General features: G+C 35.0%; 1 protein-coding gene across 3 annotated transcripts in view; it reads left to right on the top strand.

Moving 5' to 3' along the window:
• Positions 1–22,046, top strand: part of ARL6IP6 (ADP ribosylation factor like GTPase 6 interacting protein 6) — a 40,948-nt gene extending 18,902 nt beyond the window's left edge. For 2 of the 3 annotated variants that reach the window (XM_058715256.1, XM_058715254.1), the window contains 2 exons: positions 18,654–18,729; positions 20,483–22,046. In XM_058715256.1, the coding sequence (XP_058571239.1) occupies positions 18,654–18,729; positions 20,483–20,518 (112 nt within the window). In that variant the 3' untranslated portion in view covers positions 20,519–22,046. The remainder of the gene's footprint in view (positions 1–18,653; positions 18,730–20,482) is intronic. The other variant, XM_058715255.1, reaches the window with a different exon arrangement.
• Positions 22,047–22,595: the final 549 nt, after the last annotated feature.

The raw sequence follows: 22,595 nt of genomic DNA, 5'->3' as shown, positions 1-22,595 counted from the left end.
ATTATTATTTTGTGGTAGAAATACCCACAGAGACTTATTTTCAAGGAGAAAAAAAATCAATACATATGTGTAAAGTTATTAAGGATGGACTAACTTTGTTATAGAAATCAAATATTACTGGAAATTTCTAACCTCATGATGGTCAAAGGTAGTATGAAGTAAGATTTCTGGTGAATTGGCTAGCTGAGTCCAAAGTCTGGATTATTGAATCTCTTGTTGAGAACCTGCTTTTAAATAATTTTTCTTCTTGTTGAGAAATATTGTGTAAATAACATTTTATGCATTCACAATATTGTAGATTTTGGAGAAAGTATCAGTTCTTCATAAATCTATATCATCTTGAATCTTATAAGTGAAGATGAGTCTTTGTGAGGATAGAATGAATTGGTTGTAATTATGGCTTATTTGATGTGGGGTTCATGGTCAAAAAGTAGGGACACTTTGAATTATTGGTATTATGTAATGATTTCTAAGAACGTGCCAGCAAAAAGAGTAGTGTCTTTTCTCTAAAGCTGCTTTAAATATCATCTATAGAATTTGGCATTATTTCATAGTTAATATACAAACCAGGGACTATATGTTACCTTCTGGAACTGTTAGTCGTTTTTGTCAAGATGACTGTAAGTTATCCACCTTGTTACATCATTTTCCCGTCACAAATGATATTTGGTAAATATCAAGATAGTTTGAAAAATCACATGCTTTTAATTTAATTAAAAATTAATTTATTTGGGGGCACCTGAGTGGCTCAGTCTGTTAAGCATCTGACTTCGGCTCAGGTCATGATCTCACGGTTGGTGGGTTCGAGCCCCGCATCAGACTCTGCTGACAGCTGAGAGCCTGGAGCCTGCTTTGGATTCTGTGTCTCCCTCTCTCCCCACCCCACCCCTGCTCACACTCTGTGTCTTCTTCTCTCTCTCAAAAATAAACATTAAAAAAATGTTTTAATTAATTTATTTCTACAAAGTCTTTTTTTTTTTTTTTTAAGTATATTAACTTACAGTGCTATTTGGAATCTGCAAAGTAAATTAGAAGTAAGAAAAAAAAAAGGAACAGTTGGTTTTTGTTTGAATTGCTTTCTGATAAACTGTTTTTGGTCATTATTTTACCAAAAGAACACATGATCTGTTACTTATTTTCTATGTATGGTGTCCTGGATATAACTAGATGCTGAAATATTTGAATTTTCATTATGTTTGTATATGAGTATGTGTTGTTGTAGATGTGAAGCAGACAATGAGTAAAATATTCCTCCAGGATTGACATTCCTGTATTATAATATTCTTTCTCTATTCAAAACTAGATTTATTTTTCTGTTATTAAAGAGTTTTCTCTAACTTCTTGTTCTTCTTGTCCTTGGGGGCTTTAATTCTTGAGGGTTAAGATATGGACAGATAGAACAGTAAAAATCATAATAGAAATGAGATTATGAGTCTTGGGCAGTAGTAGAAGTCTTAGAGGTAAAGAAAAGTGGGTGATTTAGTATTTAAATTAGAAGTTCCTTTTCCATCCACACTTAATTGAGTACAGTAAGTTGACTCTACTCTTCTTTCATACAGATTTTGGAGAGCTTGCTTCTTTGTTGAGTCAGATTCTTTATTGCCTTGGACTAATGAAACATGTCAGATGGCTAATTGCAATAGGAGAGAAAAGCTAGTGACAAAAGAGATAGATCAAGAACTTGGCCTTGATATTTGAATATTATTAAGTTTCATTATCTAGGCACTATTTGGAGTCATCCCTATGATCACTATTAATGAATATATTGATGGTCCTGCACTGTGGCTTCTTGAGGTGAAGAGTTAAAGTCATGCGTGTCTTATAAAATATATTCCATTACTGTTTTGAATGGATACTTAAATAGACGTAACAAAGTCCATAAGAAATCATATTAACTATTCTTGGTTTCCTTGTAATATAGCAATGAGTATTTGCTTTGTACATGTTTGCTATGGGTTTTGCTTATGGTAATTTACAATGTTTTATGTATGGGCTACTGAAAAGGCAAGTATCCATATGCATAGAACATCACTGATGAGAATTACCTAATACTTGCCAGTTTTGTTCTTGGAACTTTTTATGTGTCAACAGTCTTTGTAAATTATAAGAGGCAGCCTGGTATATGAAAGGGCTTACTGGCAGAAGAACTTTTGAGCAAGTCAGTCAGTGTCTCTAAGCCTTAATTTCCTCCTCTCTAAAATGAGATAAAAACAATCATATCTGTCCTCATAGGCAATGAATGTAAGTTTACTGATTAAAGCAACAGATACATTAGGTGAAAAAGCAGTCATGGTGCCAGAGTATTTCTTTTCTTTTTTTTAAAAAAATTTTTTTTTTAATGTTTTTTATTTATTTTTGGGACAGAGAGAGACAGAGCATGAACGGGGGAGGGGCAGAGAGAGAGGGAGACACAGAATCGGAAACAGGCTCCAGGCTCCGAGCCATCAGCCCAGAGCCTGACGCGGGGCTCGAACTCACGGACCGCGAGATCGTGACCTGGCTGAAGTCGGACGCTTAACCGACTGCGCCACCCAGGCGCCCCGAGTATTTCTTTTCTTAATTGAGATCCTTCAAGCTGAATGTGGACTTGGCCTGCTACCGGCTGCCAATTATATTGTTTTTGGTAATTTTTATTTATTTTGAGATTTTATCCCTTCCATTCTTTTCTTCCCTTTTTATTCTTTTGATATAGGTACTCTTTCTTTCATGAAATAATGCTGATGTTAGATGGTAATGGTTTTCTTTTTTTTCCTTATGTTTATTTTTGAGAGAGAGAGCACGTGTACAGAGCGGGAGAAGGGCAGAGAGTGAGGGGGACAGAAGATCTCAAGTGGGCTCTTTTCTGACAGCAGAAAGTCTGATGTGGGGCTCAAACTCACAAACTGTGAGATCATGACCTAAGCCAAAGTCGGACTCTCAACCAACTGAGCCACCCAGGTGGCCCTAGATGGTAATGGTTTTCAAACACAGTTCTTGGCAAAATAAATTGGCAAAACATGGTGTCATTTACTTCCTTTTTTCAAAAAAAAAATTTTTGAAACTGACTCATGAAGTCTAAAAGCTTGGGAATCCTGTTATTCTTTATCTTTTGTACTATTTTCCCAGCTTTTTATGGAATATGGACTTTGTTTAATCAAGATAGTGCTTAGCACAGATGGATGTTTGAGGGCATTTTTTCTACCTCAACACACTGGTAAATAAAGTTAAAATGTCTGACATTCAATTTGCAGCCAAGTAGACTGCTATATATGTATATAAGTAAAATAAACTGTCGCTTAATATGTACTTCATCCAACCAGATAATACTTGTATTTCCCTTAGACTGATTTTCAAGGAATTGTAGTACAATTAGAGATTTTAAAATGTATATATATGAAATTTCATTTTAAAGAACTTTTCTCATCTTTAGGATCTTTCAGTGCTCATAGGTCATTACATTAGTTATTATTGCACTGGCAAAGCATAGGATTGGGACTCAACTAAAATTTCCAGTTGGTAAAATTCTAGATAAAAGACTTTACTGTATATATGGAAGCATACTTACTGCAGAATGGAGATCCAGAAGGGATTAAAGACCTCATGCAGACCATCCTTATGCTATAGAAGTGGAAGTAGGACCATAGAAGTTGGCAGTATGGCTAGGAAACTAAAATGCTAAGGAGAATAAAGTCTTTTTAAAAATGAAGAAACCCTAGGGGCACTTGGGTGGCTCAGTCTGTTAAGCATCTGACTTTGGCTTAGGTCATGATCTCATGGTTTATGTGGTCAAGCCCTGCATCGGGCTCTGTCCTGACAGCTCAGAGCCTGGAGCCTGCTTTGGATTCTGTATCTCCCTCTCTCTGCCCCTTCCCCACGTTCCCTCTCTCTCTCTCTCAAAAATAAATAAACATGAAAAAAAATATTTAAAAATTAAAAAAAAAAATGAGGAAACCCTTAAAGTTGAAATTCTAAATTCTCTTATAACATAGTTTACTAGTGTGTAGATTGATAAATGAGCAAATTTTTCCTTTAAGATGGTATATATTTTATTAACTGATACTTATAATGCAAAACATTAGATTAATTACAAGGGTAATGGGGCAATGGAGCAAATGCTCAAAATGTGCACCATCAGCTCCTATGTATTTTTAAGAATGATACGTTACAGTTCAACATTAAGTATTTCCTCATTTTTTACATCTTTTAAGTGTTTATCCAGATAATTATTACCTTAGAATTATCATGAAATCCTGAAGTACATACACAGTCATGTTTCTAATGACTTTATATTTTATTTTATTATTTTTTTTAATGTTTATTTATTTATTTTGAGGGAGAGAGAGAATCCCAAGAAAGCTCAGCATCAGAGCAGAGCCTGATGTGGGGCTCAATATTGTGAACCATGATATCATGACCTGAGCTGAAATTGAGAGTCGGATGCTTAACAGACTGAGCCACCCAGGTCTCCCTAATGACTTTATATTTTAAAAGCATTTTGTATTTTTCAGTAATTTAGAAAATTATTGAGACAGTGATTGTATCTTAAAATTTCTCCTTACTGATTTTTTATTGTGATTATAGAATTCTTAAAAACTCATCATAAAACACAGAATTATATAATTTTGAAGGTAAAAGGCTTCCAGAGTCTGATTTTAAATAACCCTGAAATATAACTAGTGTTAACAGGCTAGTTTACCTCCATATTTAAAAAAAAAAATCTATACACATGCAAATATTTTCTTTTTTTACAAAACCATAATCATACAGCACATGTTATTGTTTTTGTTTAATTTTTTTAACGTTTATTCATTTTTTTTAAACTGAGTTGAATTCTCAGCAGCTTTTTTTTTGTTTTGTTTTGTTTTTTTAAGTTTATTTATTTTTGAGACAGAGAGAGACAGAGCGTGAATGGGGGAGGGGCAGAGAGAGAGGGAGGCACAGAATCAGAAGCAGTCTCCAGGCTCTGAGCCATCAGCCCAGAGCCCTACGTGGGGCTCGAACTCACAGACCGTGAGATCGTGACCTGAGCTGAAGTCGGACACTTAACCAACTGAGCCACCCAGGCGCCCCATGTTTATTCATTTTTTGATAGAGACAGCATGAGTGGGGGAGGGGCAGAGAGAGAGGGAGACACAGAATCTGAAGCAGGCTCCAGGCTCTGAACTGGCAGCACAGAGCTCGATGCGGGGCTCAAACTCACAGAGTGAGAGATCATGACCTGAGCTGAAGTCGGACACTTAACCGACTGAGCCACCCAGGCGCCCCTAGCACATGTTATTTTTATAATTATTTCTGTATTAGTAAAATCTTGTGACTATATACGAATGTGAATATGTGTGTATATGGTTTATATTTGTGTATGCATTTGAAATATATCACTCTACCCAGATATAACTATACTTTAAAATCTGGTAAACTAACTAATAAGATAGTTTTAATTTGTTGGGATGAGCACTTGGGTGTTGTTATGGAAACCAATTTGACAATAAATTATATTTTAAAAAAAAGTTTTAATTTTATTCTTTGATGCTTCATTCCAAAAATATTTTGCCATCTTTTTATACTAATAGGTTATTTTGAATGTATGTATGTATACACACTTATATACCCAGTGTGTAGCCACTATGCTAGCAAGGTAAAAATATAATAGGAAGAGAGAAATAAGAGAAATTTTTCTTCCCATGTAGTCTTTTGCTTGATTTCTTGAGTTCCCTGTCATATAATATTTTAAAGAAGTCATAAAATCTATTTAGAACATGATACCATAAACAGGTTTTATAATTATTCGTTCAACTTATTTCTTTAAAATTACAATAAATTTGAACTTTTGGTATAGAAAGTAATCGGTACAGACTTCTGAAGTGATGGTCTGGTTAGAAATCTCCTTGCTAATTTATAGATTTCCAAATAGAGACCATCAGTATTTACTTTGAAGCTTTTAGAATCACCAGAAGATCTCGCTGAAAATCGAGATTTTGATTCATTATGTCTGGGGTGGGATCTGAAATTCTGAGTTTCTGAGAAATTCCCAGGCATTGCTTATATATTGCTGGTCTGTGGACTACACTTTGAATATGGACTAGACTTTTAAGACAAGTCAGCGCACTTTTTCTGTCAGGGGCCATTTTTAGCTTTGTGGATCATATGGTCTGAAATTAGGTAGTGCTTACAAAAGATTTTTAATTTGGGCATAAAAAATATATATATTAGGTTGGGTAGGCTTGTCTATTCACATAGTTCCATTCTAATTGGTTAGTTTAATAGCCTTAAGGATATGACACCCATTTCTAAAAATTAGATCTCAATTTTGGAACACAAAGAACTACTTCATACCTAATTGATAAACTTATTAACTCTTACTGTATATCTGAGTTTTAATGAATGAATAATGACACTAAAGTAGCAATGAAAGTTCAACTAAAGGCTACCTATTTGAATAAGCAGGAAAGTTTACCATGAGGTTATTTAAAATTATTAAAAAAAAATAAAATGACTGTAAAGCCCATTGTGTTTATTTCACTTCTCCTTTTATATCGTGAATCCAAAGTGGCTTCCTTGCCAAGCCTGGGAAATGTGTTTCGGGGTTAAGAATGGAGTAGGAGACATAATTTAATGGCAAGGAAAATAATTTTAATTCAAACTTTAAAATAGGAACCCCAAAGTAAATAAATAAGATTTTGTATTTTCAGTTGTTATGAACTGTAGGAAAAACTAGCTTCCTTTTACCAGGTCATGTGTAAAGGAAAAAGTTTGAAGTGCCTGTTCTATAAAATTGCAAAGTTCTAGAGGTCAAAAGAAAGCTCAAGTAGGAGAGAGAGCCCGGAGCAAAGCTAGTGAAATGTTAAAATAGCAGAAGACCTCAAATTCATTCTAAAATAGGCCAAGGCCTGTGGTGTTCCATATGAAGAGGATAATGAGGCATAGTTGAGTCATCCAAACTAAGATCTGAGTAACTAGAGTTAACAGCCCTCATAGTCTGAACTAGAATCTCAGCTAGCACTATCTATCCATCCATCCATACATCCATTTTCTACCCCCCACCCCTGCCGTGGTTATTCCAAATCTGTATCACATCACACTCTTCAGTGGATTCCATGTCAAGTCACCAAAAGTTCATTATGAGTGAGCTTCCTGCTTCTTTCATTCCCCTCCCATGATTACAAACTTACTTTACATACATTACTATTATCCCACCCATTCTCAGCAAATGGAGTGTTCTTCCTCCTGCCCAAACTTAATTTTACTTCCTTTGCTCTAGATCTCATGCCCTGTCCACCCCTGCATGTCCATTTTTCATATACTAAAGCCTTTCTCTTGTATCTAATCTTCTTAGAGTATTTCTAAAACATTCAAGTTTCTCCTATGTTAGAGAAAAAAAAATCCTCATGTCCAGTTTTCTTCTCCACATCTAGGCGTCTTGGGAAACTAGAGAAGAGGTAAGCCCTATATCCGCAGTGACTGCAGTTGCTACCACAGGTGTCTTGTAGTCACCCCTATCCTAAATGTTTTTCTCCTTGAATTGACTGCAGTCCTCCTGATTATAAACTTTAATGTTCGTTTTTCAATCCATTATTTGAAATGGCTTATGATTGCTCTTCAGAATGCTTTTCTTTGTTAATTTCTGTGACACCACTACCTCCTATTTTTCTTTCCAGCTTTCTGATCACTGCTACTCACTTGTGGAATCACTTTTTTTTCAGCTATTACTAATTGGCTGAAGATTTCCTAGTCTATCTGGCCCATCTTGAGCCTCTTTTCCTGGGAAACCTCCCCTTTGGTTTTTATTTGTATTTCCTATTGCTTGCTGGGAATTTTTACCTCAGTGTCCTGCAGGTGTTTTCACTACAGTGTATCTAAAAATGACTTCATTATTTTCCACTGCCCACCATCCTGTTTCTTTTCTTGGGTTCCATATCATGGTGACTATTTTATCTAGCCAGTAATTCAAGTGAGAAACCTGGCATTGCCTTCAGCTCTTCCTTCTCTTAGTAACTCCCACCAGTCAAGGACACAAAATAAAGGCTGGCATTTATTGTGTGTGTGCTCAATAAATGCTAGGCACTGCAACAAGTATTATTAATAGTATCTCAGTCTTCACAGAAACACTAAGGAGAGGAACTGTTATTCTCATTTTCAAGATGAAGAATTAGATTTTCAGGTAGGTTAAAGTAGTTTTATAAAGTAGTAGAGCCATGGTTAAATTCCACTTGAAAGAGAGTTGACTTTCCAGGTCCTTCAGCCTAACCATACCAAACCATTAACCATCTCCTGCACTGTCCATTGTCTCTTGTTTCGATACATGTTGCTATTTCTTTAGACTTCTTAACCTCCTTGGGGTGCTTGGGTGGCTCTGTGGGTTATGCATCCGATTCTTGATTTCAGCTCAGGTCATGATCTCATAGTTTGTGGGATCGAGCCCTGTGCATTGGGCTCTACACTGACAGCTCAGAGCTTGCTTGATTTTCTCTCTCTCCTCTGCCTCTCCTCCCAGCTCATGCATGCACTCTTTCTCTCTCTCAAAATAAATAAACCTTTTTTTTTTTTAAAAGAACTCTTAATTTCCTCATACTCAGTTTTAGATCAGGCATTAACCCTTCTTGAAAATCTCTCCCCTGCTACAAGCTGTTGGTTCCTTTCTGTTCGAGTAATGTCTGTAAAACTTTTAACACTGAGGACACTGTCGTTAGGCTCTGGCGTTTGAGGGCAATACTGAGGGAAGTACTGATTCTTGCTAGTTTCTCTATCTCCCATATGTAACACCTGATACAGATAATTCATTATGTAATTTTTGTTGAAGTAAAAGAGAATTGAGAAAATTATAAAATAAAGAACTTTAGAGTATAAAGTAAGGGGTGAATGTATGTTTTGTTTTCCTTAATGAGAGCATTTGCTAAGGGAAGGAAGCGGTCTTTTTGAAATTCTAACACTTATGTCCTAAATACCATTGGTAAAGTTAGTTGGAATACACACAGTTTTATTCTCCAGCAATTTCTAATAAGTAATTCTTAGGACAAAGAGTACAAAAGAAGTTGTATCACTTTGTGTTTCTGAAAGAAACATGAAATGCTTTGCAAGTAATTGAAATGTTGGTTGCTTAGTTTCTTTCAGATTTTGGGTTTGGCTAAGAACTTTTGATTCCAGATAAAGAACTGACAGTTATTCCAACCAAAGCTCACATAGCTTAAAATTCTTCGGGAATTGGAGATTTCTTTTCTAGGAATAGAATGAAAAATAAAAGGCTCAGATATGTGAAAGGGGAATAGATTAGTACCAACTAGCTCATCCTGTCTCCAACTGAGCCAGTCAGACACAGAAACAAATAGCCAGTTGGTTCTTTTCTTTTTTTTTTCTCAGTTTATTTATGTATTTTCAGAGAGAAAGAGAATCCCAAGCGATCTCTGCACTGTCAGTATGGAACCCGACACTGAAGCTTGAACTCACAAATTGAGAGATCATGACCTGAGCCAAAATTAGGTGTTGGGCACTTATCCGACTGAGCCGCTCACGTGCCCTCAGTTGGTTCTTATTGTAGGCCCTTGATATAACTTCGTATTCTGGCAAGCACAGAGAGCTTTCTGCTTAGATCAAAATCAGTCAGCAATGAAGTTAGTGTTTCATATGGGAGGAGTTGTGTCATAAAAGTGTGTCTTTAAAAAAATTTTTTTTGACCTTTATTTTTGAGAGAGAGAAAGAGTGCAAGTGGGGGAGGAACAGAGAGAGAGGGCAGACACAGAACCTGAAGCAGGCTCCAAGTTTTGAGCTGTCAGCACAGAGCCTGAGGCAGGGTTTGAACTCACTAACTGTGAGTTCATGACCAGAGCTGAAGTTGAATACTTACCCGACTGAGTCACCCAGGCGCCCCTGTAAAAGTGTTTCTTAAATGTGGAAATATATATGAGGGAAAATAAATATTGGAATTTATGATATAGGATGTGAAGATATAGGCGTGAAGACTTCAAGAGAGAGTAGTTTGGTGTGTAGTACAGAGATTCAGTTCAGAGTCAACCAACACTGGAGTAAAAACAATCAACAACATAAAACAAGAAAAAAGACCTGCTTGGAGCACCTGGGTGGCTCAATTGGTCAAGTGTCCAACGATCTCACGGTTCATGAGTTTGAGCCCCGGGTCAGGCTCTGTGCTGACAGCTTGCAGCCTGGAGCCTGCTTCAGATTCTGCGTCTCCCTCTTTCTCTACCCCTACCCAGCTCGCTCGCTCGCTCGCTCTCTCAAAAAAATAAATAAATAAAAATTAAGAATTAAAAAATAAAATAGACCTACTTTGAATCTGTTGGTCTCTTAAATGAACAAAGGCAATTTATTTGAAATTTTGGCAATGGCTTATTCAGTACCTGGATTTGTGGTTTCCTTTAATTGCTAGAATCATTGAGTTCATTTGAATCTTAAGTTTTATATGTATTCCATTCCTATAAAATGTAAATAATTAAAATATAATTCTTCTATACTTTATTCATTTTATAAGTTACTATTAAACGCCAATATAAATATACTGCTAGAAAGTACATTTCCAGACTACAAAATCTGGATATAAATATTGGAAGTCTAAGTTCTCTAGTGAATTATAAAGGAAAGTGATTATGAATTTGTAGGAAGAGGATAATACCAAGCAGAAATGCACATATACATATACAAGCCCATAATTCTTCAGTTTCTTTCTTATCTACCTCCTGGGTCTGTTTGTATAATCTTATTTTTTGTTTGTTTTGGCTTTGGGATGGGTCTAGTTGTAGGTGTTTTGCTTAGAAGAAGAGAGAATGAAATGGAATGTAAAGAATTTTTTTAAATCTCATCTGCAGCTAGCTTTCTTTTCTCTAGTCTATAGTGGCTAACATTTATTGATTATTTGCTATGTGCCAGACAACTGATTCTTAGCTGTATAAGGGAAGATTCTATTTTTGTTTCCATTTTGGAGAATTGAGTGTTAGGTCAATTTTTCTACCTTCATACCCCTTCTAAATGACCCAGCTGGCATTCAAATGCATCTAAGTACAGAGCTCCAATGCTTAAACACTAACAGGAACCAAGTAAGTACGTTCTTGCAGGATTCTTTATTATTGGAGAGGAATTCTTTAGAACCAGAACCAAATAGTATCTTTTTTATAGTTAATCTTTTAGGATATGGAAATAGTTCCATTATAATAAATTTACCTTTATAACCATATTTTTCTAATATCTTTTATTGTTACTGAATAGTATTTCTCATTTCCATTTTGATTTTAGAAATTTGTTGCAGTAGAACTTTATCCCAACATAATAAAATACACATTTAGTAATTCTTTTTTTTTTTTAATTTACATCCAAGTTAGTTAGCATATAGTGCAACAGTGATTTCAGGAGTAGATTCTTTAATGCCCTTTACCCATTTAGCCCATCCCCACTCCCACAACCCCTCCAGTAATCTTCTATTTGTTCTCCATATTTAAGAGTCTCTTATATTTTGTCCCCCTCCCTATTTTTATATTATTTTTTCTTCCCTTCCCTTGTGTTCATCTGTTCTGTGTCCTCATATGAGTGAAGTCATATGATTTTGGTCTTTCTCTGACTAATTTCACTTAGCATAATACCCTCTAGTTCCACCCACGTAGTTGCAAATGGAAGATTTCATTCTTTTTTGGTTGTCGAGTAATAGTCCAGTGTGTGTGTGTGTGTGTGTGTGTGTGTGTGTGTGTGTGTTTGTCTGTATGTATATATATATATATACCACATCTTTATCCATTCATCTGTTGATAGACATTTGGGCTCTTTCCATGCTTTGGCTATTGTTGATAGTGCTGCTATAAACATTGGGGTGCATGTGCCCCTTCGAAACAGCACACCTGAATCCCTTGGATAAATACCTAGTAGTGCAATTGCTGGGTCGTAGGGTAGTTCTATTTTTAGTTTTTTGAGGAACCTCCATACTGTTTTCCAGAGTGGCTGTACCAGCTTGCATTCCCACCAAGAATGCAAAAGAGATCCTCTTTCTCCGCATTCTCGCCAACATCTGTTGTTGCCTGAGTTGTTAATATTAGTCATTCTCACAGGTGTGAGGTGGTATTTCATTGTGGTTATGATTTGTATTTCTCTGACGATGAGTGAGGTTGGGTATTTTTTCATGTGTCAGTTGGCCATCTGGATGTCTTCTTTGGAGAAGTGTCTATTCATATGTTTTTCCCATTTCTTCACTGGATTATTTGTTTTTGGGATGTTGAGTTTCATAAGTTCTTTATAGATTTTGGATACTAACCCTTTACGGATATGTTGTTTGCAAATATCTTCTTTCATTCTGTTGGTTGCCTTTTAGCACATGTAGTAATTCTAACATTTCCTTTAAGAAACATTCTGGTTTTGTCAATAAGTTCTATTTTCTACTTATTTTTAAATTTTAAAATTATTTTGAATTCTTATGTTAGAGATGTCATCTGTTAATTTTCATTATATTTTGGGTCTCCTTGATTGACTCTTTGGAATTAAAATATTTATGTAGTTCTACTCCCTACATCATTGTTTTAGTTGAAGTACAGGTAATGTTGATCACTAACCTATTTTAATAGGTAGAAAAAAAAACCTATGTAATCTCCTTCAAGTATTTTTACCTTGTCCCTGCTACTTTTAATAGTTACAGAAATTTAGAACTGGAAGGGACCTTAAGTTAATCTGGTCCAGCCCTTCACCTGATAAATAGGAAATCTTAAGTGTGAGTTCACTTCTCCTGGTTCTGTCCTTTGTCCTTTACAGTGGTACCTCTTTTGTCTGTTGGTCCATTGCCACACTAAAAGCTTGGGTCAAAATTTACATTGTTAAGAAAACTTGACCTTGTTAACTGTATTGTTTGCTCTACTCAAATATTTTATATACAGTTGACACAAAAGCATTTTGAACAAGAGGGTATTTTAGGAAAATTAATCTGGTATAGTATGTTATAGGTATATGGAGAGAATATGAGTAGCTTGGAAGGAATTTCACCTTGAATTCATTTTCACATTCATAATTGAAATAATAATTGTAGCAGATCTCTAAAAAGCAGTCCTGTCGTTTTCAAAAGTTCTTTAAGCCTATTACAGAGATCTTGTGAATACTGAAATAAAATGGAAGGTTTTCAGAGTTAGACATTTCCATTATATCGTACTGTGAGACGATAGGATTTGTTTTCTGTGTGTGTAGTGTGGGTGTATGTGTGTTTTCCACCTATTCAGTAGTATCGTCCAAATTAGAAATCCATATGACATGACAAAATCAAATCAGCTTGACACCCACTTTTATGGGTTTGACAGTATTAATATTAACTAATGCTGACGTTTTACTTATTCTGGATAGAAACTTTTTTATTTTATATCTGATCAAGTTTCCCATAATATACTTTATTATATAGGATTTTAAAACCATAGTTATTATGCCTTATTGTTCTAAAATACACAATAGAGGAAAGGGCTACGCCTTCCTAAAAATTGTTTTTAATTTTTAAGTAATCTCTACACCCATTGTGGGGCTCGAACTCCCATCCCTGAGATCAAGAGTCACCTATTCCAGCTACTGGGTCAGCTGGGTGCCCCCGGAAAGTGCTACCCTTCATCAGGCTTATCATTCTTCTGAAATGTGATCTTTTTCTTTTCCTTACCTTTCTCTTCATGAAATCATAGAAGAACTAATGAGCAAAAATTGTATATACTCTACCCAACCTTCTCAAGGCCCCTGCCCCCACCCCTATGTTTTATTACTATTTGCCTACCAGTGTGTGATTGCTTCAGATTATGAAAATAAAAGGTCATGAATGACTTAGAACAGTAAAAAACATTTTGGGATCCTTGGTAGACTTCATGATAAAACTGAATGAAACAGCACATAATAGATGCTTTGGACCAGTAGGGTTTTTATTTTTATTCTGCTCAAGACCAGTAAGTGCCTTGTCTTACATATCCAGGCAAATTAAAATTAAGAATTTGTCATAGACTTCAAGTACTGCTTGAGCCTCACACTGAGAGTGAGCCTATCGAGAACCTACAAACACTGGAATTGCAGGCATTTCCCCCTTTTTTTTTTTTTTTTTTTTTTTTTTTAATTTATTTTTTTTTTTTGGGACAGAGAGAGACAAAGCATGAACGGGGGAGGGGCAGAGAGAGAGGGAGACACAGAATCGGAAACAGGCTCCAGGCTCCGAGCCATCAGCCCAGAGCCTGACGCGGGGCTCGAACTCACGGACCGCGAGATCGTGACCTGGCTGAAGTCGGACGCTTAACCGACTGCGCCACCCAGGCGCCCCTCCCCCTTTTAATCTAAAAACATGACATTAGTCTTATTATTTTTTTCTTAATATTCAGAAAACTTGTGGGAATTACACAATAAAACCAAAGAACTGAAAGGAAACTGCCTAAAATCACCAATTCTTTTTATTCCATGTAAATGTAAATATAATGACAGCTCTTTTAAAGTGATAATAAACTGAGTCTTGATTTCTCTACACTGGTAAATGAAAATCCGTGATTAGGAATAAGCAAGAAGAAACTTGAAATAATTGTCAGTTTTGTTCCATCTAAGTTCTTAAAAATGCCTATTGGTAAAATGTAAAATCTCCATGCATATATTTAGTCACCTCTTCCCCCAGCCCCCGTATACTTACTCTTATAAACAGATCTGGTTTGGGATGCTGAAGTCTTTTCCAGTGTCTTTTTATTTCTGATTCTGTTTCCTTCTTTTTTTAAACTACTTTGTTTTTATGTTACAACTTTTCTGATTTCTCAGAATTTTTCTTTGCTCCTTTTGCACCTTTACTGTATCAGGTGAGCTTAGTATCAAAGTGTCAGTTTCCCACCAAAGTAATTTCGTTGAGCTACTACTGAGATTGCATTGAATTCATGGTTTCTTTTCAAAGTAATTGATATCTTTACAGTGTTGAGTATTCCTAGATTATGGGTAGATATTTCTCTTTACTCAGATACTCTTTAATGTCTTTGAATAAAGTTTTATTTTTTTTTAATTTTTTTAATGTTTATTGATTTTTGAAAGACAGAGACAGAGCATGAGCGGGGGGGTGGGGGGGGGGCGGGTAGAGAAAGAGAGGGAGACACAGAATCCAAAGCATGCTCCAGGCTCTGAGCTGTCAGCACAGAGACTGACATGGGGCTTGAACTCACGAACTGTGAGATCATGACCTGAGCAGAAGTTGGATGCTTACCCAACTGAGCCACCCAAGCACCCCATAAAGTTTTATTTTTCATTGTAGTGTGATTCACATAACATAAAACTCACCATTTTAAAGTGTGTAACTCAGTGATGTTTAGTCTATTCTCTATCATATACAATCATTATCACTCTCCAATTCCAGAATATTTCCGTCACTCCAAAATGAAAACCCCATACTTATGATCAGTTACTCTTCTATTATCCCCTCCTCCAGACCCTGGAAACTCCTAGGCTAGTTTTTGTTTGTAGATTTGTCTATCTGGGCATTTCATGTGAATAGAATCATACAAGTCCTAGAATGTGGTCTTTAATGTCTGACTTCTTTTACTTAGCATACTGGTTTTAAAGTCCATCCATGCTATAGCATGTATCAGTACTTTCCTTTTTATGGCTGTATTATATTCCATTGTATGAATATGCCACATTTTGTTTATCGGTTGATGGACATTTGCTTAGCTTCTACTTTTTAGCTCTTATGAATAATGCTTCTGTGAACCTTCAGGTGCAAGTTTTTGTGTAAAAACATGTTTTCAGCTCTTGAGTATACACCTGGAATAGAATTGCTGGATCATATAGTCACTCAACTCTTTGAAGAACTATCAAACTCTTGTATAGTAGCTATATCACTTTATGTTTGTACCAGCAATGAGTCAGATTTCTCACTTCTCCATCTTCACCAATACTTGTTGTTTTCTTTCTTTTCTTTTTTTGTGTTATAACCATCTTTGTAGGTATGAAGTATTCACTCATTGTGGTTTTGATTTGCATTTCTATAGTGAGTAATGATGTCTAGCATCCTTTCATGTGCTTGTTGGCCAATGTATATCTTCTTTGCAGAACTGTCTATTCAAATGCTTTGCCCTTTTTAAAATTGGAGTATTTGACCTTTTTTCTTTTTGAGTCCTAAGAATTTATTTATATCTTAGATAGTAGATCCTTAGTAGGTATATGATTTGCAAGGGGCACCTGGGTGTATTAGTTTGTTAAGCATCCGACTCTTGATTCTGGCTCAGGTCACGATCTCATGGTCATGAGATTGAGCCCCACATTGGGCTCCATGCTGGGCATGGAACCTGCCTGAGATTCCCTCTCCCTCTCCCTCTCCCTCCCTTCGGCCCCTCCCCTGCTTGCTTGCTCTCTTTCTCTCAAAAAACAAAACATGATTTGCAGATATTTTCTTCTTTTCCTTGGATTGTCTTTTCACTTTCTTGATAGTGTCCTTTGAAACAGAGAAGGTTTTAATATGATGAAGTTCAGTTTATTTTTTCTTGAGTTTCTTATCTAAGAAACCATTGCATAATTCAAGGTTGAAAAAATTTATATCTTTCCTTCCTCTTAAGAGTTTTAATTATTTCATGTAGATCTGGTCCATTTTGAGGTAATTTTTGTATAGTGTATGAGTTAAAGGATCAAATTCATTCTTTTGCATCCATTTGTCCCAGCACCATTTGTTAAACAGACTATTCTTTCCCTCTTAAGTGATCTTGATACCCTTGTTGAAATTTAACTGTCTATATAGATCTATGGTTTATTTCTGGACTGTTAATTCTATTCCATTTGTCTATATGTTTATCCTTATGCCAGTATCATGCCTTTTGATTACTGTAACAAGTTTTGAAATTGGGAAGTGTGAGTTCTCCAGCATTGTTCTTTTTCAGTATTGTTTTGACAATTTGGGGTCTCTTATTGCCATACAAATTTTGGGATCAACTTGTTCCGTATCTGCAGAAAAAGGCAGTTGGAAAGGAAAATTGAGGAATTGCATTGACCTTATAGATCAATTTAGGGAGTATTGCCATTTTCAAAATGTTGTTTTCAATTCCATGAACACGGGATGTCTTTTATTTATTTAGATCTTCTTCAGTAAAGTTTTATTTTTATCTTCATATGAGTCTTCCACATTATTGTTAGTTGTGCTTCTGAGTTTTTGTAGTCTTCAATATAAGGATATTTTAGCATTAAATATTTTTTAGCTTTGTAAGTTTTTATTTTAATTCCAGTTAGTTTAACATACAGTGTTATATTAGTTTTAGGTGTATAGCATATTTTTTTTTAATTCACTAATCCTGCTATATAGGAAAGTTGTTGATTTTATCAGGGATAAACAAACAGACCCAAAGAATAGAATAGAAAGCTTAAAAACACCCACACATAGATGCTTATGTGACTTAAGACAAAGGTACCATGGGAATTTAATGAGAGGGGAAAAGATGGTCTTTTCAGTAAATTGTGCTGAAACAATTGGACTTCCATAAGGTATAACATGAGCATTCACCACTACCTTATACCACATAAAAAATTAATTTGAGTTGAATTATAGACCAAAATGTCAAAGGAAGAACAATACAACTTCCCTAAAAATGGATTATTTTCATAACCGTAGTCAAAGATTTATCAAAAAGGCCACAAAAAATACTAGTCATTTAAAAAAAAAAAAGGACTGTATTTAAATTAAGAACTTGTTCATCAGTGGATCTTATTAAAGAGTGAAAGGACAAGCCATAAACAGGAGAAGATATTTATGACACATATTATTGAGAAAGGACTCCATAAACCAATAGAAAAATGAGCAAAAAGATAAACAGGAACTTCAAAAAAGAGGATATTTGAATGAGCAGTAAGTATGTTTGTCATCAGAAAAATAAATATTCAAACCTCAACAATATAATCTGTAGACCCACTAAAGTGTGAAACACTGATGATGCTAAATGTTGGTGGCAGTGTGGAGCTACTGAAACTCTCAGATATTGCTGGTAGAAGTGTACAGTAGTCATCTACTTTGAGAAAATGTTTGATGTTTTTACTAAAGCCAAATTTACATCTCCCTTATAACCTAGCAATTCCATTCCTAGGATATATACCCATGAGAAATGAGTGCAGATGTCTCACACCCACCAGAGATGTGTAGCATCATGTTCATAGTATCCCTATGTATAGAAGCCTCATATTGGAAACAATCCAAATGCTCTGTAGTAGAATGGATACATTTTGTTATTTTTATACAGCGGGGTACTAAACTGCAGTACAAAAGAACACATGCTAATGCTACATACAACAACATGGATGAATCTCACAGACACAATATTGAGGGAAAGAATCCAGACACAGAAGAAGACATACTATATGAGGGCATGTAAAATGAACAGGTGAAACCAGGCATCGTGGTAACATGGTTATAGCGGTTATCTCAGGATTTGGGGGAAGGAAGAGGAACAAAGAAGCTTTCTGTGGTACTGGAAATGTTTTGCATTTGATCTGGGTGGTTGGTACATGAAGGTGTAACATGATAAAGATTCATTGATCTGTATGCATGTCAGGCATTTGCACTTCACTGTGTGTGTGTATACTTTAATTTTAAAAGTAACATGCATATATAGAGAGAGATTGAATAAAATAGGCACCATACTTAGACCCAATTTTTCAATTCAAAACTTGCCCTTTACAAGAGATGAAGGATGTTGACAAAGGGCAACCAAGATACCGTCAGTTTTTTACAGGACTTCACAAGTAAGTCATAGGAGAGGAAACCGGCGGGCAGGGGTTGTCTTTCTTTTCGGAGAGAAGAAAATCATGGTGAGTATTTTGAAAAGGAGTTTTAAAGCAAGTGATTACTCAAAGATTTTAAGTCTATTGCCTAGCAGTACATGCGTGACAATTGCTACTATGTTTCTAGTGGGGAGGGATATGGTGCGTTTGAGATGGTAGAAAGACTGAGAATCTGCTCTGGAGCATTTCTTCATTGCCATTAAAATTCCTTGCTTTGCCTGTTCTGTAAGGGTCACTGAACATTCGAGCATGTATAGCTCAGTAAAATTCAGTTATACCAACATTGTTTTATAATTTCCTAAAGTTTGGTAAACTACTTCAGAGGTTTTCCTATTTTTATGGGAGTGCAGGGTCAAAAACTAGTGAAAGAGAACAATTAACTCCTGAAATTCTGTTCCATGATTAACTTTATTTTGTTAGTACGAATTTAAATGTTCATGGGTCATTAATATTCTTTAAATAATGAATGACAATGCTGATAGTTTAATTTTATGATTAGCTTTCTGTTCACTAATCAGTATGTATTTGAAGGAATATTTTTAAGAAGTAAAGCATCTAGAATATCTATTTGATTTTACCATGTAGTAGTTTAGTGCAGCTAAGTAGATTAACCCTTAATGTCCATAAGAAGTATCTTAAACTAGTTCCAAGGTGAGTAAGTTGAGTGGAAAGTGTAATGATAATAACAGCAGCTATCAGGAAGTATCAGGGCCTTCAGTAGTCTTAGATGAATGCAAAGGTGATGTTCTTTGAAGAGCGTATCTTCTTTGCTCCCTACAACAGATCTTGTAAGACTAGAATCCTTCAAATGTTACTTCAGATCCAAGTACCTCTCTGTCTTTGACCTGTTCTTAGGAAAGGAGGTGAGGAAATAGACATGGTGACCCTCAGTCCAGAGCTCCTACTACTAATGATTTTGGGCTCTTATTCCTGCTAGTGCACCTCCCTATATGTCCTCGATTTGGATTGCTCCACTGAGGAAAAGATCTTCTGCCTCTGACACTAATTGGACATTAGCTTCTATTCTTTTTATCATGTCTCATCTTTATGAGGATAAGCAAAGAGTATTATTGCAATAGTTAATGGAAGAAATCTTAAAGAAAATGTAAAATTACTGTAAAATAGAGGAATCAAATGTCAGGGGAAATCTGTGCACATAAGCAAGCTGGCACTGAGTAGTCGTAAAACATGAGACGTGCCTTTCCTGATACTTAGGAACTCATTGAAGGCCACTTCAATTAAGTAACCTATTGAGAACTGAAATGTCTATAAAAGACATAATCTGATTTATGACTCACATATGGAAAGTGCTGTTTTTAGTGCTTGTAAAGAGTAGAGTTTCTTCACGTAATCCAAAGATGGAACAAACAGGACAGATACCTGAAATAATATGTATTTTTGGTTCTAAACAAGAAAACAGGGAAACAGTGCTAATTAATGAAAGAGTATGTTTGTAATGTAACAAGATTTAAACCTAGAATTAGGTTATGATACACTCAGTGACTATGAGGCACAGTAAAGAAGTATAAGGGATTAAAAACATTTTGCTCTAAGTAATGACACTGAAAAACTGTATTTGATAAATAGGACAGTTTTGGCAGAGAACTTAAGGTCACTCTATTTATTAATCCTACAAATGTCTAATATTATTTTTTAACGTGTATTAATGTGTAAAATATTAGGGAAACATTTTTACGTTGTAAGCATTTTCAGTGAAAACTGATGGTGTTTCTGTTATTCCAAATTACATTTTCCTTTTTTCGTTTTTTTTTCCCCCTAGGAAACTGACTGGACACTCTTTCCACATGGGCTATAGCATGGCAATTTTGAATGGCATTGTAGCTGCTTTTACTGTAGCATGGTGCCTCATGTAAACCTACACCGAAGCAATATTTTTGGCAAAACCTAGTCATGATTGCTTTGTAATCACAGGGAAGAACATCATTTGCCTACTCAGAAGACCAAGAAACCTGCTGTTCGTTATGTGGTTCAGATATGTATCATATCATCGACATTATGGAGGACCATCTTTTGTTGTTGTTTTTTAAAGGAGGACCTTCATAACCATCATTCTAGAGCTTAGGCATTGAGAATATCTGAGTATTAAGTTTCAAGTAATTTCTTAAAAGTGTAAGATGTTTACCTCATCTTTTTACTTTTGTATGTGTTGTCCTTATAAATTATAGAAAACATTTTAATGGAGATCAAACATAAAAACTTGAATACAGGGCAATGCTTACCTTGCTATCTATAATACTACCTTTTTGCTAAGAAGTACTAGTAGTACTGTTTAACTGAAATGGAAATACTTCTTATTTATTCATTAAATGAGGAAAGCAAACAATGCCTACTACTTTGACATTTTATAGAAGCTACTTTTAAATCAGAATATTTAGTTTTCAGTAGTCTTATAATCAGTAGAAGGGTGCATTTATATTTTTTTATGGAGTATAGTTCCTTATGCGGTTTTTGGTTTGTTTTTTTTACATATTTTCTACTACATACTGAATTTGTATGTTTTTAAAATTGTTACATTAAACAAATGTAAATGTTATTTTTTAGTTGGTGCAAACCTAATACCTACAATTTTAAATGAGTATTTTGTCTTTTAAAAAAAGCAAAACAAAAACAAACAAACAAAAAAAAACCCCACCAAAAAAGACAAACTGCACTGATCTGAGTTTAAAATTAAATAAACCTATTTTAGCAAAAAAGGACTGAAAAAAAAGTAAGTTACTTAAGCCATTAAAATATTAAGAAATTTGAATTGTTCACTATTTCTGTTTCTAGTTGCAATATTTGTCTTGGTGTATATATGGTTACTCCAACAGAACTGATATTATTTTGTTTTTAATAAATATAAATCTGAAATTTTTATATTTAGAAATGCTTGAACTACTTTGTTTTTAATCTCAAAATTCTAGTTACCAAAATAGAAGGTATTTTGATACAATGTATATATGTGTAAGTTTTTTATATATAGTTTCATAATTTTCCTATTTAAATGTTCTATAATTGTGGTGTTAGTTTTTGTTTTCATAGCAATTAAGCTTAATTGTTCCCACTTCCTTTCTAAATACCTGTTTAGAAAATCGCTTCAATTTTTAGAAAGATAGACCATTTAAAATGCTATTTTCTCTGGCCATGGAACAACTTATCTTAGGAAAGCATTGTGTAGCAAAACTACTTTATTCAGGCTAAATGGGAAATGAATATGTGCAGTATGTTCCTGTTATCTGCTAAGTGTTGTTATTGAGTAAATGATTTGATATTTCTAAAAGTCTTAACACTTTTTTACTACTCAAAAACGTTTCATTGGAAATAGCAAATTGTGCTTCAATTTATCTGAAGTGTTTACATTAATATGGGGGGAGATTGTGTGTGTGTGTGTGTGTGTGTGTGTGTGTACACACTTACGTACATATACAAATCCCATGGCTTAAAGTATTCCTTCTAAAGTGGTTGTTGAAATGAATTTTTTTTTCACTCCCTGCCTTCCTCCTCATACCCTCCCAGTTCTTCCTAAGTTGTAACAAAATTAGTTTTTCTTTTCTCCACCCTTCAAAGCCCTCTCCCTCAAATTTGGATAGTTCTTCCAGATCTTTGTGTCATATGACTAGGAAAAATATTACAGTACATCTTCTATATGTAGGTATCTTTAAGATACTACATTTATATATAATATAAATACATATAGATATATATCTATAAGATATTTCTTTTGGAGCGCTATTTCTGCTGGCCTAGCACTTCTTTTTCTTGGGAAGTTCCTGTCTCCAGTCCATCATAAGGTCCAAATATAAATCATCCTTCTTCCATAGCAGAGTGATTGGCTAAGGATAGGTACATAACCAAAGCTGGGACAGTCCTAGTTTTTCATCTCTCTTGGCCTC

The sequence above is a fragment of the Neofelis nebulosa genome, chromosome 2, assembly GCF_028018385.1.
Source record: "Neofelis nebulosa isolate mNeoNeb1 chromosome 2, mNeoNeb1.pri, whole genome shotgun sequence".
NCBI classification, from domain to species: Eukaryota; Metazoa; Chordata; class Mammalia; order Carnivora; family Felidae; genus Neofelis; species Neofelis nebulosa.
This window is presented reverse-complemented; position numbering and strand designations above follow the sequence as displayed.